Genomic DNA, 13,412 nt, shown 5'->3' with positions numbered 1-13,412 from the left:
TTTCTAGCCATTTTCATTATGCAAAAAGCCACATAGAGCTGCTACTCAAGTGCTAACACTGTACTTGCCTGTTGTGGCTGCCATGTTTCATCTGAGCTTGCATTTCCTTGCGCCCTGCTTTGCCTCTCCCTCCATTCCATGCCTCAAAGAAAGATCATACAACAAGTATGCCCATTTTCTACCAAGGTGTTGGAGGGGATTGCTTGTACAACTGCACAAATCTGTAATGATGGTGTTTCATTGTGGTGGAAATGAGCAGGTTCCAATTGCTCTGAGGTTTGCTTTTGTGTGTTGTTGTTGTTTTCAAAGTAATCTATAACAGTGGCTGACAAGCAAAATCCTATAGTGGTAGAAAATTGCCCCCACAAAGCTTGAGCAGCATTTTTTTTGTTTGTTTGTTTGCCCTGGGACAAAACATGCAATTTAGTTATAATTCATTGGCTACAGTTGCTAAAGTGAACATATATCAAATCCCTGCAAGCAGCAGAACCTTGGGCTGTTGACAAGCTCTAAGAACAGGTAGCTGTTGAAAGAGTGAGTTAGCTTTGAGTGGCAGATCTGCATGTCAGAGAGATGCTTGATGAAGAAGGCTGGCAAGGATGGTACCTGCAGTGATATCCTTAATGAAATTAGACTTTGTTCAGATGGAGATGGTTTAGTTTAATCTTTATTGCTGCCACCCCTCCTCCCCCTCCCACCCACGCAGCATCATAAGAAAGGATCTGACAGTAAAAATCCCTGCCATGGAAGTAATTTTGCTGTTACAAACACTGGATGGCAACATCACTAATGGAATTAGGCTAATTATAGAGAGGACAGCTTCTGTTTAGACACATTATCTTGGTAATCAGCAACGACTGGAAAGAAAATATGGAAAAGTACTGCAGAATTTAGCATGGAGGGGGCTCTTCAGAGGCTTGTTGAGCTGTTCCAGTTCAGGACCCCACAGTTCAGCAGCTGCACCCTGTTCAAGTTCTGCACTTGCATTCATATTGTTCTTGTGATCTAGCTGTCCTTCCTGCTTGGTGGGCACAGTCAGTTTCACAGCACGGAAACATGTGCACACAGTTTAGGAGGTTGGAGTGAAAGGAGTTTGGAGAGGATGACATTTCTGCCAAATTTTCTGGAAATTGGCCGACGCTCAGTTCTCCCTTGCAAGGTCTAAAATGGAGTCGGTGCCCTGGAAGTCTTGATGTGCAAGTTTAGATGAGTTCATTCAAACTCAGGAAAATGTATCTCTGATTTAATGCACATAGTATGCTTCATAGGCAAAATGTAACTCCCTTTTCCAAAAGCATAACACTTCATTTCAGCTGTGTTGACAGGGTGTTTTATGTCTGAAGGGAAACGGGCATTGTTTGAGATAGTTAGAGGAGCTGATTTCATTACCATCCCACTGCTGCAGCAGCAGGACACAGAAAAGCAGTTGGGGGAAAACCACTAATCACTCCATCCTTTTGATTGGCATCAGGCCAGTTTTATTGGTCATCCTGCTGTGCACATCCAGCTCCATTGACAAGCCTTCACCACAGAATGGCTTGGAGAAGCAAAAAGCACTCAAGGCAGAGTGAATCCTAATGTGATTCTTTCTCTTCTGGCCTGGTAGGTATGAGAAGTGTTACCTCTGTAAGACTCTGGTGCCATGGAAAGAGTATCACAGGCATGTGGACGACTGTCTTTGGAGTCGGACTGCTAATGGAACCCAGGGTGACAGTAGGCCAAGGCGCACAAAGGTGAGAATAGACTCTATCATGAAGCAGTTTTATTTTCTCATGCTTGCATATCTGGTCCAGCAGGTCTATGCATTATTGCATATCTGTCCCGTTATTGCATACATTATTGGATATCTGTTCCAGCAGGTCATATGCATTAGTGCATATGATTTTCTAAAGGGAAGCTGTGCATTAAAGTAAGACTTACCCCGGCTGCTTAAAAGCTGCTCTTAGGAACCTAAGAGACCGCCTTATACCAAGTCAGACTGTTAGTCTATCTAGCTCAGCATTGTCCACAGCGACTGACTGTGTCTCTCCTGGATTCCAGAGAGGGGTCTCTCCTAGCCCTATCTGAAGATACCAGACATTGAATCTGGGCTCTTCTGCATGCAGAGTAGTTTTTCTGCCACTCAGCTAGGACTGTCTTCCTTGAGTTTACCCCACACAGCAGCGAAGAAGAAGAAGAAGAAGAAGAAGAAGAAGAAGAAGAAGAAGAAGAAGAAGAAGAAGAAGAAGAGATTAAATTTATATACTACCCTTCATCTCAGGGCGTTTCACAAGAGAAAAATACAGGATAGAAGCACAAAATAAATAGTTAAAACAAAAACAGTAACCGCCCCACTCCCACAAACACATTTTAGAGTCTGTAGAATATTAATTGGCCAAAGACGTGGTTGAAGAGGAACATTTTCACCTGGCACATGAAGATGTATAGTGACAGTGCTAGGTGAGCCTCCCTGGGGAGAGCATTCCACAAATGGGGAGCCAATGTAGAAAAGGCCCATTCTTGTATTGCCACCCTCTGGACTTCAAATGGAGGAGGCACATCAAAAAGGACCTCGGATTATGATTGCAGTGTCTGGGACAGTTTATATGGGGAGAGTTGGTCCTTGAGATATTGCCGTTCTGAGCCACTTAAGGCTTTATAGGTCAAATCCAGCACTTTGAATTGGTTTTTATTATTTGTTAATTACCTGCCCTTTGCCCTAAAGTCCCAACCTTAAAAGATAATTGATGTAACTGTGCAGATGCCATGCTCTCATGGGCCTTTTGCATGGAACCTGGCAACCCAGGAGGGTGGATATTCTAGAGGTTTGACCCAAAACTTGCCTCAATCAGATGCAGCACCTATCTACTATACCTAGCATGACTTACTACAGTGCACCAAAAAAATGAAGCACTGTGCTCAGCATCAGAGTGTAACTGTGGGGAGCAGCGGGTGAGGATTAAATGGTCAGCAGGGACAGGAAGTAACTTTCTGTGGGGCAGCTGAATCTGATATTTCTAACAACAAAAGTAAGCTTGGCTATGATGCTATTCAGACTTACTACCTGCTGCTTGAGAGCTGCTCTTCCACGACATGATCCCATGTAGAGAGGTTCAAATCCCTGCTCAGCCACCAGCCTCTGTGAATGCCCTTTAGCAAGTTATCTCTTCAGCCTAATCTTTCTTGCAGGATTGTGCACCTGAGATTAGAATGTGTTATAATTCACCCTGCATTCTTGGAATGGGATGAGAAGTCTCGATTCTCCTGGCCCCCTCCTGTTTTTGACTTGGCACTGCATGCTAAGTACCGCATTTTTTGCCCTATAGGACGCACTTTTTCCCCTCCAAAAATGAAGGGGAAATGTGTGTGCGTCCTATGGGGCGAATGCAGGCTTTCGCTGAAGCCTGGAGAACGAGAGGGGCCGGTGCGCACCGACCCCTCTCGCTCTCAAGGCTTCAAGAAGCTCTGCGCAACCCTCGGGAGACCGGCTCCGAGGGTTGCGCAGAGCTGCCTGCAGTCCCGGGCTCAGCGCAGCTCTGCGCAGCCATCGGGAGCGGGGCGCGAAGTCCCGCCTGGCTCCCGATGGCCACGCAGAGCTGCCTGCAGTCCCGGGCTCAGCGCACTTCTTCCCATCGCCAGCCCCACAAGCTCGGGGGACAGCGGGGAGGCGGAGCGCGCCTTCCTGCTGTTCCCCGACCTGGTTCTTCCAGCCCCGCACCTGGGGGAAAAAATAATTCCCCCTTTATTCCCCCCCCAAAAAACTAGGTGCGTCCTATGGGCTGGTGCGTCCTATGGGGCGCAAAATATGGTATCTTTCTAGTCCTTGTGGATGTGGAAAATGGGTAAAATCTGTGACTCTCAGATCACTACTTTCCCCTGAGATGATGATGATTTGCTTACAAAGTATATACATTGTTCTGTGTAGTACACGGGCTCTGAAACTTTCTTCCCCCTGAGCCCACTTGAGAAGGTTAACATTTACTGACACCCGCCAATCACAAAGTGGCAGTGTGTGGGCAAAGCCAGTGATGAAATGACAGTGGTGATTGGCATAATCAGCCAACAGTAAACTGGCACAATTTTCTATTGACGTCCCCTCTTCTCTAAATCGTTGGATTCATTATCACAGCAATTTCCTTGTGCAAGGAGTTCCATAGGTCAGGTTTCCTCAAGCAAAATACAGGGTTGGCTCTGGAGGCGTCTGGACTCAGCCCTGCCATCCAGTTTTAGAAAGAATTTCTTCCTACAGTTCCATAAGTGTATTTTTATTTCATAGTTCCCTTTTCCTCCACCTCCCCCAGTCTCTCCAAATATTTTTTATTAAGCTCTGTCATGTCTTCTACCCTTCTCCTTCCACAGTTAGCTTGTACCCTGTTCCCACCCCCATACTGCCTGCTTTCAGCAATCCTCCTTCTCCACCACCTGTAACAGCTTCCCTCTCTTTAGTCACATATTATTACTTGAAAAACATTTTATATCTTTCTAGTTTCCTTCCTGCTCTTGCCCTTTCCCTTCTGAGGAGGGAGGAGAGGCTTCCTGGCTCAGCTGGTGACTAGTTGGGAAGGGAGATTGCAGCTTGTCTGTGAAGCAGATGAAGGGCCACCCTAGAGGCGTCCCCTCTCCCAGTCCCTTGGCCCATCTCTCCCTGTCCTCACCCTCCTTTCCATTCTTTCTCTTCCTTCCCTCATGCTCAGCCAGCCATGTGGTCCATTTCTCCTCTTTCCATTCTTCCCTTCCAGTTCTCCATGTTCCAGCCTCGTTCTCTGACCAGTTCCTATGCACCACACATATGCGGAGCTGCTGCTGTCCTGCCAACCGAAAGGCCACTGCATGACCAAGGGCCAAGCTGAAGGGCTGAGGCCCAATATTGGTCCCCAGCCCACAACCCTTCTCTAGTAGTTTTGCAGAAGTTGATAAGGGAGGGCCTCAAGGACACCTGCTTGTCTCTCAGGAGCAGGAAGTCTTTATCTCCTTTCCTAGCACCAAAATTCTTCCATTTCTCAGTGGTGCGTGCTGGGATTTGCACTGCTAAGCTAGAACAAAACAATGTCTGTTTCAGGAATAAGTTTCCATCTCCGCCTTTGCATCTCCCACAACCCATGTACTTGCTTCCACTTCTGAAGTTGTGTGCCACACCAGCAAGTTGAATGCTGGAGCAGCATATTTGTCTCATCCCAAAAGAAGTGTTACATTCACAGGGATGCGTTTTGCTAAGTCAAAATTGATTCCAAATCCCTGAATATCCATAAGAGGCATGCCTTGCTGTCCTTCAGTCCCCAAATAGACAGCTCTCTCTTTTTGAGTTCTTGTTATATGTTTCTCTACCTGCATGTTCCTCTGCAGTTTGTATATTTTGTTGTTTCAGCTGCACCATAGCTACATTGTGAAAATGCATGCTGTTATCATTTCTGTGCTCATCTCATAATATTATTTGTCTGTTATGAACATTTATGGCCTGTCCTTTTGTAGACAGCACAATAGAAGAATACATTGTTTCCTGCAGTGCCACAGACAGCAAATGCAAATATGTTTTGATCTAGCCCAAAGTTGGGACCTTGAGGAGAAAGGACAGGCATTTCCCCAGATTGCAGAACCTATCAATGAGAATTGGGGGAGCATCTTTCACATATGATCCAGGAACTCATAATGCTTCCATATCATGCCATGCCATGCACACCAAAGGCCATGAAGGGGCAGTTGCAAAAATAATTTATCATCATCATTACCACCATCGTTTATTAAATTTGTTACACCTACTTGTCTCACTTTGTCTTGCCCAGGGCAAACCAAAGTGACTTACAAATTTGCTTTCAGGAACATTTGTACATTTAAAAGTACTACATTGCAGTATTCAGACATGACACATTTAAAACCAAATTCCCAGGCAAAAACATAGAATAAAGGTATTGACATTGGCAAGCTCTTATTCACATTATGCCTGCTCATTCACATTATGCCTCATTCACATTAAGTCTGCAGGCATCATGAAAGAGTCTGAGTTGACACTCTTTAGAAGAGTGTGCATTAGAGTGCCATATTCTTTTAAAGAGAGAGAGAGAGAGAAAGAGATGCAAATACATGGTTCCAAACTCTTTATACTTCTCCCTTGGCAAAAAGAGACACTGGTCTATACTACACACCTGTACCTCTTAGAGCTTGTTTCTCAGGAGTGTCCTGTTCTTTCAAAAGGTAACTGTGCCCCCCCCCCCCGAGCGCAGAGTATGTGTTACAGAGAACCCCTTTGCCACAAAGCCTACACTACATAGATGCAAACCATAGTTAACTAAAATTTATGGGTGTTCCCAGTATTAACTGGAATGCAGATATTCAGATATTTTTGACAGGCCACTTTTCCTGAATCATTCACTGGGCCCCAGTTTGCTGCAGCCATTCGTTTTCAATTATACTATCATCTTTAAGTAATGACAAACTGGGTATATAATTATTTTGTCAAAACACTATTAATCCTGGTCTGTTTACCATCTGATAATTTAGCTGGCCCTCTCCCTTCGCATTGGTCACTGATGTTCCTCCAGCTAATGCCTTGTGGGCATTTAACCTCCGGCATATGAAATAAGGATCAGCATCCTGGTGCCCTGGCGCCCTCTGAGGCACTTGCCTGCTACCTTGTGTGCACTGCCCATCTTGTTTGCGGTAGAGGTCTGCGTGCAGCCTCCTTGCTGATTTATTTCTGACAGGGAGGTTGTAATCCATGGCAGCAGCGCGAGTGCTAAGGCAATGTGATTTCTCAGCAGGAAGATGCAACATGATGTCTCAGTTTTGTCTAATCCCTTAAATCCATCACATACCCCAGGCCCTGGGGGATTCGCATGCAAATGACGAGATTGCCTGTTGATGAGTTTGGCTGGGACACAGCCAAGCGTTATGCAGTTTCCAGCACTGTGGGAGGCCTCCGTTAATGCCACTGACTTCAAATCTCCTTTTCCCGATGTGGACAGAGCCTGTCTTATACTAAAACAGCAGGCGTTACACACCCCTTTGGCGTTCCGGGTCTAGGTCCTCTCCCTTGTTCCTCAGTACCTGCACAAAGGAGCTTCCACATGCTCTCACGTGACCTGGGCATGTTCTGAACTGAAAGTGTGCTTCTCCTGAGGCTCTCTCTCCCTCCCTCCCTCCCTCCCTCTCTCTCTCTCTCTCTCTCTCTCTCTCTCTCTCTCTCCGCCCCCCCCCCCCCGCCCTGTCTGTATTCCTTGGGGAGCTGGAGGAATGCCTGCCCAGAATTTTTTGATGTACATAAGATTTTTCTGAGGTTTTTTTTTTAAAAGAAAGGATCATAATCTCTAAAGAATCTGGAAACTTCAAAGTTGACAAATTTACTTTAGTATTCTACCTGATTACCACATAGAACTTGATGAGCAATTAAAATAAACTAAAAGAGTTTGATTAATGGTGGGTTGTATTTGGTTAGCCAACAGATGCACAGCATAACAGAATCAGAATGCAGTTTCTGGTCTCCATTTGATTCCTAGACTGAAACTAGATGTCCTACAGCTACCACCAAAAGCAGCAGTCCTACAACCCCTCTGCCTTCTTACTCCCCCAGCACAGCTAATAACCTAAAATGTAGGATTCAACATCACTACACTTAGCATTTCTTTACCATCATTCCCTTTGCTGGGTCTGGGGTTTTTTATTTTTTTGACAGCCAGGGACCTCTCATAACATCTCATCCCAGTTCTAACATAACAACACAGTTCTTGTTTGTTACCTCCTGGTATACCATCATGGGATGTGTGTGTATGTCTGTTTCATGTTAATTATGTTTGCCATAGCATGTAATCCAGATGATAAATCCCCAAATTCTTTCTAATCTTTAGTGACTTTTTTGTGAACCTCTCACCAAATCTGTTTTACTAAGGCCTTCTTTTGTTACAGCCAAATATACATTTTGGCCACTGCTAGATGCTCCCATCCGTCTTTGGCTTTTGATTTGTATGCTGCTGCTGGGATGGGCAGACAGGGGATTTCGTGGGTAGAGAGGAAAAGGGACAGATAAACTGGGATGACTTCCATGGCAATTAACATTTTGATGTGACAGAGACATTTAGGGAAGTTTCATCTGCATAGCAAAGGGTGTCACAGGAGGCCACTGGGTCCAAAACAGATTGCAGCTCCTTTCAGCAACCTGATCATGTTCTCTTCCATCCCTTTAGAATTAGTAGTGTCTAAGGTTGGTGCAGGGATTTTGCATAGAGGTCTCACCTTGATTGTGGAGCCCTGCTAAACTTAATAAGTAGTTTGCATCTAGAGTGTTAAAGCCCAGAAGTTGTCATCTCTCTCCCCACAAGCTGTTAAAAACTTGGAAGATCTGGGCAAATAATCATTTCTCTGTTTTTCCTTTCATCTCGGCTCATGGAACATCTTTACCTGGCTTGATTTGTGCATATTTTAGACATCTTCAGTGAGAATATGTCAAAATGGTGCTTCCTTCAGACAAGAGGCTGAGGTTATCCTCAGTCTACAGAATGAAATACAAAAGTTGATAAAACAAGGGACAAGATTATTTGCAGAGGCTAGACTTGGAGCCTTTGCCTGTCGATCCTTATGGCACACCTCCAGTAGAGCATTCTCTGCTTATCCGATTTAGTGCACCTACAAACAGGATGTCTAGGAATCTTGTTTACATAGATGACCCATGGGGAGAAGTGGATTATGGCTTTCTCCAATAATCATAGTTGTCTTAAAAACAACAACACATGTTCCTGAAGATTAGGGTTGCAAAGAAGTGCCTGAAAACACTGTGCCAATATCTACTAAAGAAAATAGAAGATAAAATGGGAAAGGGATGGCCTTCTTTGCTCAGCTCACTTGCAAATTGTTCATTGCTCCTCTCCCCCCCCCTACTTTTACACACCACTTTTCTATGAGACCCAAACCTTTTTTCCCATGCTCTGGCAAAGCTTTTGACCACGGTTCCTGAGCCATAGGAGATGTGCAAGTTTTGAAATAAGGTACAGTTTCCAAAATGTTTTGTGTTCCAGAATGTCATAATTTTGAAACCAGTGTTACATTGCCAAGTGCTTTCTACTCAGGTAGTCGTCTTCTCTGTGACATTTTCCCAATGCCTTTTTGCCTTTGTCCAGAATACATAGCAGGAAATGTTCTGCCTTAGGAGCTCTGTTTGTGCAGGACCTAATGAGGGTGTTTTCTTACTTTGCCACAGGAGAAGGGAAGAATGGAAGGCCACCTCTTGAGCATGCTGGAGCAATCCGAACACAAGGCTTCAGGTAGGAGAGCCAGCACACTTCATTGCATGGGTGGGAGACCTTGTTCAGCTGGAGGGCTACATGCCTTCATGGGTGCCTCACATGCTAGTGGTGAGCAGGACTAGAGGCAAAAATGGGTAGAGCATTAGATTCTTTGTACAGTAGGCTACATTCCAGCCACACCAGAGGTTTCTGACCTGCCACCCATGCACTTCTCTCCATCTACCATTCAAGCAAAGAAGAGCAGCCATTGCAATTCATTCCTGGGCACATTCCAGCCAGGCAAAAGCACTTAAGGAGGGCAAGGAGCAGGGCTGTCGAGAGATATGGGCCAGACAGATATGTCTGGAGGTCTGCATTTGGCCCTCGGGCCTGAGATTCACTAGACCTTTGCCTTATTGCTGATATATTGATTCTACTATTGCTCTCTAACATAGCATAAGCACATGATTGCCTTCTATCTATAGAGCATAGCTCAGCCTTGGTTGCTGCTATTCTCCCCCACATGCATGTTTTTTTCTGAAGAAAGACCCAGGCTTTTGCGCACCACAATTTTGTTGCTCTTAGCAGAGCTGTTTGGCCATAATGAGGGCAAAGGTCATTACTGGGTGTCTTGATTCTTGAAGGAACATCCCCAGAAGCTTTGTGAGAGGTCTCTTTTGAAACAAGGCAGCAGAAACGCATCTGCCTCCTTTTCCATGCATAGTAATCATTCAGCTATATTTTAAAAAATCTTTTCATTACCAGTTTTTCTGCTAACATTTGGTTTTAGTTTGTCTCTGTAAAAGGCGTAGGTTCAGGTGATAGAAGTCTAAAACAAAATCATTTTTAAAGCTCCATCTGTTGCCATGGGGCTCCTTCCAAGATTGCAACACCAGAAAAGGTATAGTTCCCCCTCCTCTGCCAAATCCAGTTTGGCTGAGCAGTGTTTTCCAAGGGATGCAGCTTCTCATTGAAATGAACGTTGTCTTGAAAGAGTGGCCAGCCATGATCACAGAGCTGTAGGTTTTGAGGGGTTTTCTACGCCTTCCAGTCCGCCCCCCTGCTCAGTGCACATGATACAGAACTGGAGCATCATCAATAGGTGGACATTTTAGACCTCTGCTTGAAGACCTCTAGCAAGGGGAAGAGCCCACCACCCCTCTAGGTAATCTGCCCCACTGTCGAGCTGCTCTTGCTGCCAGGAGGCTTCCCCAAACATTCAACTGAGTTCTACCCTCCTTAATCTTAAACCTATTAGATCTTGTCTTGCCCAATGGGGAAACAGCGAACAAGGCTTTGCCCTCTTCTGTGGACAACCCTTTGGGTATTTGAAGCGTGCTATTGTGTCTCTCCTCAACCTTCTCCAGGCTAAATATACCTGTTTCCTTTTAAGGTCATGTCTGTATATTTGCCCCTTTTTAATTTGACCAGTTGTCTTTGAGGAGCGGTAGAAAGGCCTTCAGGGAAGACACAATGATTGTTTAAGCAAGAACACACACACACACACACACACACACACACACACACACACCAGTCACCTTGCAACATTATGAACCCTTAAGGCACCCTTCCTCGATATTGTGCCCACTACCATTCCCATCATCCCTGACCATTGTCCGTGCTGGCTGGGGCCAAGGGTCAAGGACGATGGGAATACTAGTCCAAAACATGTGGAGGATACCGGATTGAGGAAGGCTACTTCATGGTAAAAGACAACCCCCCCCCCCAACAAAACTGAAGTTCTTTTCCCCTCCCTCCCCCACCAAGCAACGTGTTCACAGAAAAATGACTATTTCTTTCACAATGGGGTTCTAAACAGGAGTACAGGGGTCAGAACAACAGAACTGACCATCTTTGTTGATCTCCTCTGAACCTGTTCTCATTTGTCTACAAAATCCTTCTCAAAGAGTAATGCTCAGACTGGACAACTAATACTCCAGATGAGGTTTTATGTATTTCTGTATTTAAGCTTCATACTTGCCATAATGGCTTCTAAGCAGTCACTAGTTTAAAATAAAATGGAACTTGCACTTCCTAGGACTTGGAATTTTGGACCACTGCTGGTGGGATTAAGATCCTGTGATGCACTCTCATTTCAGATGCAGAGGAGGCTGCCACACTATCTGGAGAAGATGACTCAAGGTGAGCTAGTGCCACGGGGTCTTTCACCTGCCATAGCAAAAGTATGACCACCCTAGTGCAGGTTTTGAGCACCGTGCTATCAGCAAAGCCCAAAGGAAAGGCTTTAGTAAGGTGGAAAGTTGACTGTATGTAATAACATTACAGTGGTGCCTTGCAAGACAAAATTAATTCGTTCCGTGAGTTTTGTCGTCTTGCGATTTTTTTCGTCTTGCGAAGCACGGTGTCGGAAAAGTTTTGGAAAAGCTTGAAAAAATCACCAAAGTCTTCAAAAACCAAAAGGCTGTGTAAAATGCATTAAATAAATATAGAGGAAGAAGTTGGAAGAGTTGCATTTTGTAAGACTATGGCTTACAGACTCATGTTGTAAGACTAGCTGTCTGGTTTTACATTTTGTTTTCTTTTGTATTTCCCTCCTATCAGGTGCAGCTTGGCAGAGGCGGGCAAGAAAGCAGAGTGCAGTCGCAATGTCCAGAGCACCTTTCCCCAAGCAGGTTGTAGTGACTCTCCAATTAAATCTTTCACCTCCATTTCTGAAGCCAAAGACTGCCTAGTGGACTTCAAAAAACAGCTCGCCATTGGCTCTGGCAGTCAGAAGCAAGCCAAAGCCAGCCTCAGGAGCAGGAAGAAATACTGAGCATTGCACAAGAGAAAAGGGGCCTGGAAACAGAATAGGAAGCAAGCTCTTCCATTCCACTGACTTTGTCTGGCAGGAAGAGCGCAACTTCTCTACCAGCTTCAGACATCCCTCTTCTGTACATATTGTATGAATCATACAGGATTTGTCATGTATTGAATTGGTTGTGTACTTTATAGATGCCTCTTCAACCTTGCTTTTCAATTATAAAAGAAAATGAAATATATTTATTATGTTTTTATAATCTGCAATCCTCTTCTGTTTGGGAATCCTTTTTATTATTGTTTTATTTTATTACTTCACAACTTATGTGTCCATAAAAAAAGCCCACTGGTCAGTATGAAGCATCTTATTGCTTATGTCAAAAACTTGGTGAGTGGTCCAGCCAAAGCTGAGCATTTTTAAGACCTGTTATATGAGTGAGAGAGACATAAAAGTGTGCTTCTGCCATTAAAAACAATGGTTCTTTAGAGGTGTGTATAGCTTTGGTTATAGCCTGCCCTGTTTTGCACTAACTTCACACCGCTGGTGGAATATGAGTGTGATGGACAAGATTAGCCAGTCTTCGGCTTACGTTCTACACGGGCAGGTACCATGACTTGAGCACAGATCAATAAATACAAAAGAGGAGAGAAAAAGAGGACAAAAATTGGGTTTTTGTCCTAATATATTAGATTACATTAAATCAGAAATGGCCAACTTCTTAAATCTGGCAGGCTGGATTATCCCTGGCCAAAGTGCTTTGGGGTAGATTTCCAATCTGGCATAGGAAAGGAAAAATCAAGGCAGGTATCAAATGGGGTCTGTAGGCTGCCAATTGCTACCCTGAGTTACACGCACACATAGCAGATCTGTGAGGCTGTGGTATCAATGGTGTGGCTCCCCTGCTTGTCCTATGATCAATCCCCTCTCGGCTGCTGTTTTAATTTTAATTGAAGGCCACATTTAGCCTGAGCTCTGTTGTGCTGGGTACTGTACCGTAATATAATTCATTCAGTCCCTGCCTGAAAGAGCTTCGAATCTAAAAATTAGGCCCAAGGGGTATCTAACATGGCCTGTGGCACAGCAAAAGTGAGCAGCCCACACCTTGATGTTCTGTTATTACCTAATTGTTCCATGTTCCTACAAAATACTGTACATTCTTGGGACTTTATTTTATTTTGATGCAGAGCCTGCGCTATTGCAAGAGCTCAAGGGCAGGTTACAGGTAACAGCAATTACACATAAAACAAAGAAATCCCTGTCTCTAAATTGCTTACAGAGGCCAGGGAGAACTAAAGGAAGGATGACATGCTATCTTAATGGGACATTGTTTTATCTACTGTGAAAAGGCTGGTGTCGACTCCTGCTAAAGACAGAAGGATTTTAGTGGCCTAGAGGTGTCCTGCAAATGCGTATGTGCATTCTGTGTGTGCAGAAGAGAAAGGAAGGGGTAGAAGGGGTTTCCT

At 44.6% G+C, this 13,412-nt stretch overlaps 1 protein-coding gene across 5 annotated transcripts in view; it reads left to right on the top strand.

The window, feature by feature from the left end:
- UIMC1 (ubiquitin interaction motif containing 1) overlaps positions 1 to 12,215 on the top strand; it is a 91,393-nt gene extending 79,178 nt beyond the window's left edge. For 3 of the 5 annotated variants that reach the window (XM_028718454.2, XM_028718453.2, XM_028718455.2), the window contains 4 exons: positions 1,607 to 1,733; positions 9,164 to 9,227; positions 11,288 to 11,330; positions 11,751 to 12,215. In XM_028718454.2, coding sequence (XP_028574287.2) covers positions 1,607 to 1,733; positions 9,164 to 9,227; positions 11,288 to 11,330; positions 11,751 to 11,964 — 448 coding nt within the window. In that variant the 3' untranslated portion in view covers positions 11,965 to 12,215. The remainder of the gene's footprint in view (positions 1 to 1,606; positions 1,734 to 9,163; positions 9,228 to 11,287; positions 11,331 to 11,750) is intronic. The other 2 variants (XR_003705267.2, XM_028718457.2) reach the window with 2 other exon arrangements.
- Positions 12,216 to 13,412: the final 1,197 nt, after the last annotated feature.

Source organism: Podarcis muralis, chromosome 2 (assembly GCF_964188315.1).
Source record: "Podarcis muralis chromosome 2, rPodMur119.hap1.1, whole genome shotgun sequence".
Classification (NCBI taxonomy): Eukaryota; Metazoa; Chordata; class Lepidosauria; order Squamata; family Lacertidae; genus Podarcis; species Podarcis muralis.
This window is presented reverse-complemented; position numbering and strand designations above follow the sequence as displayed.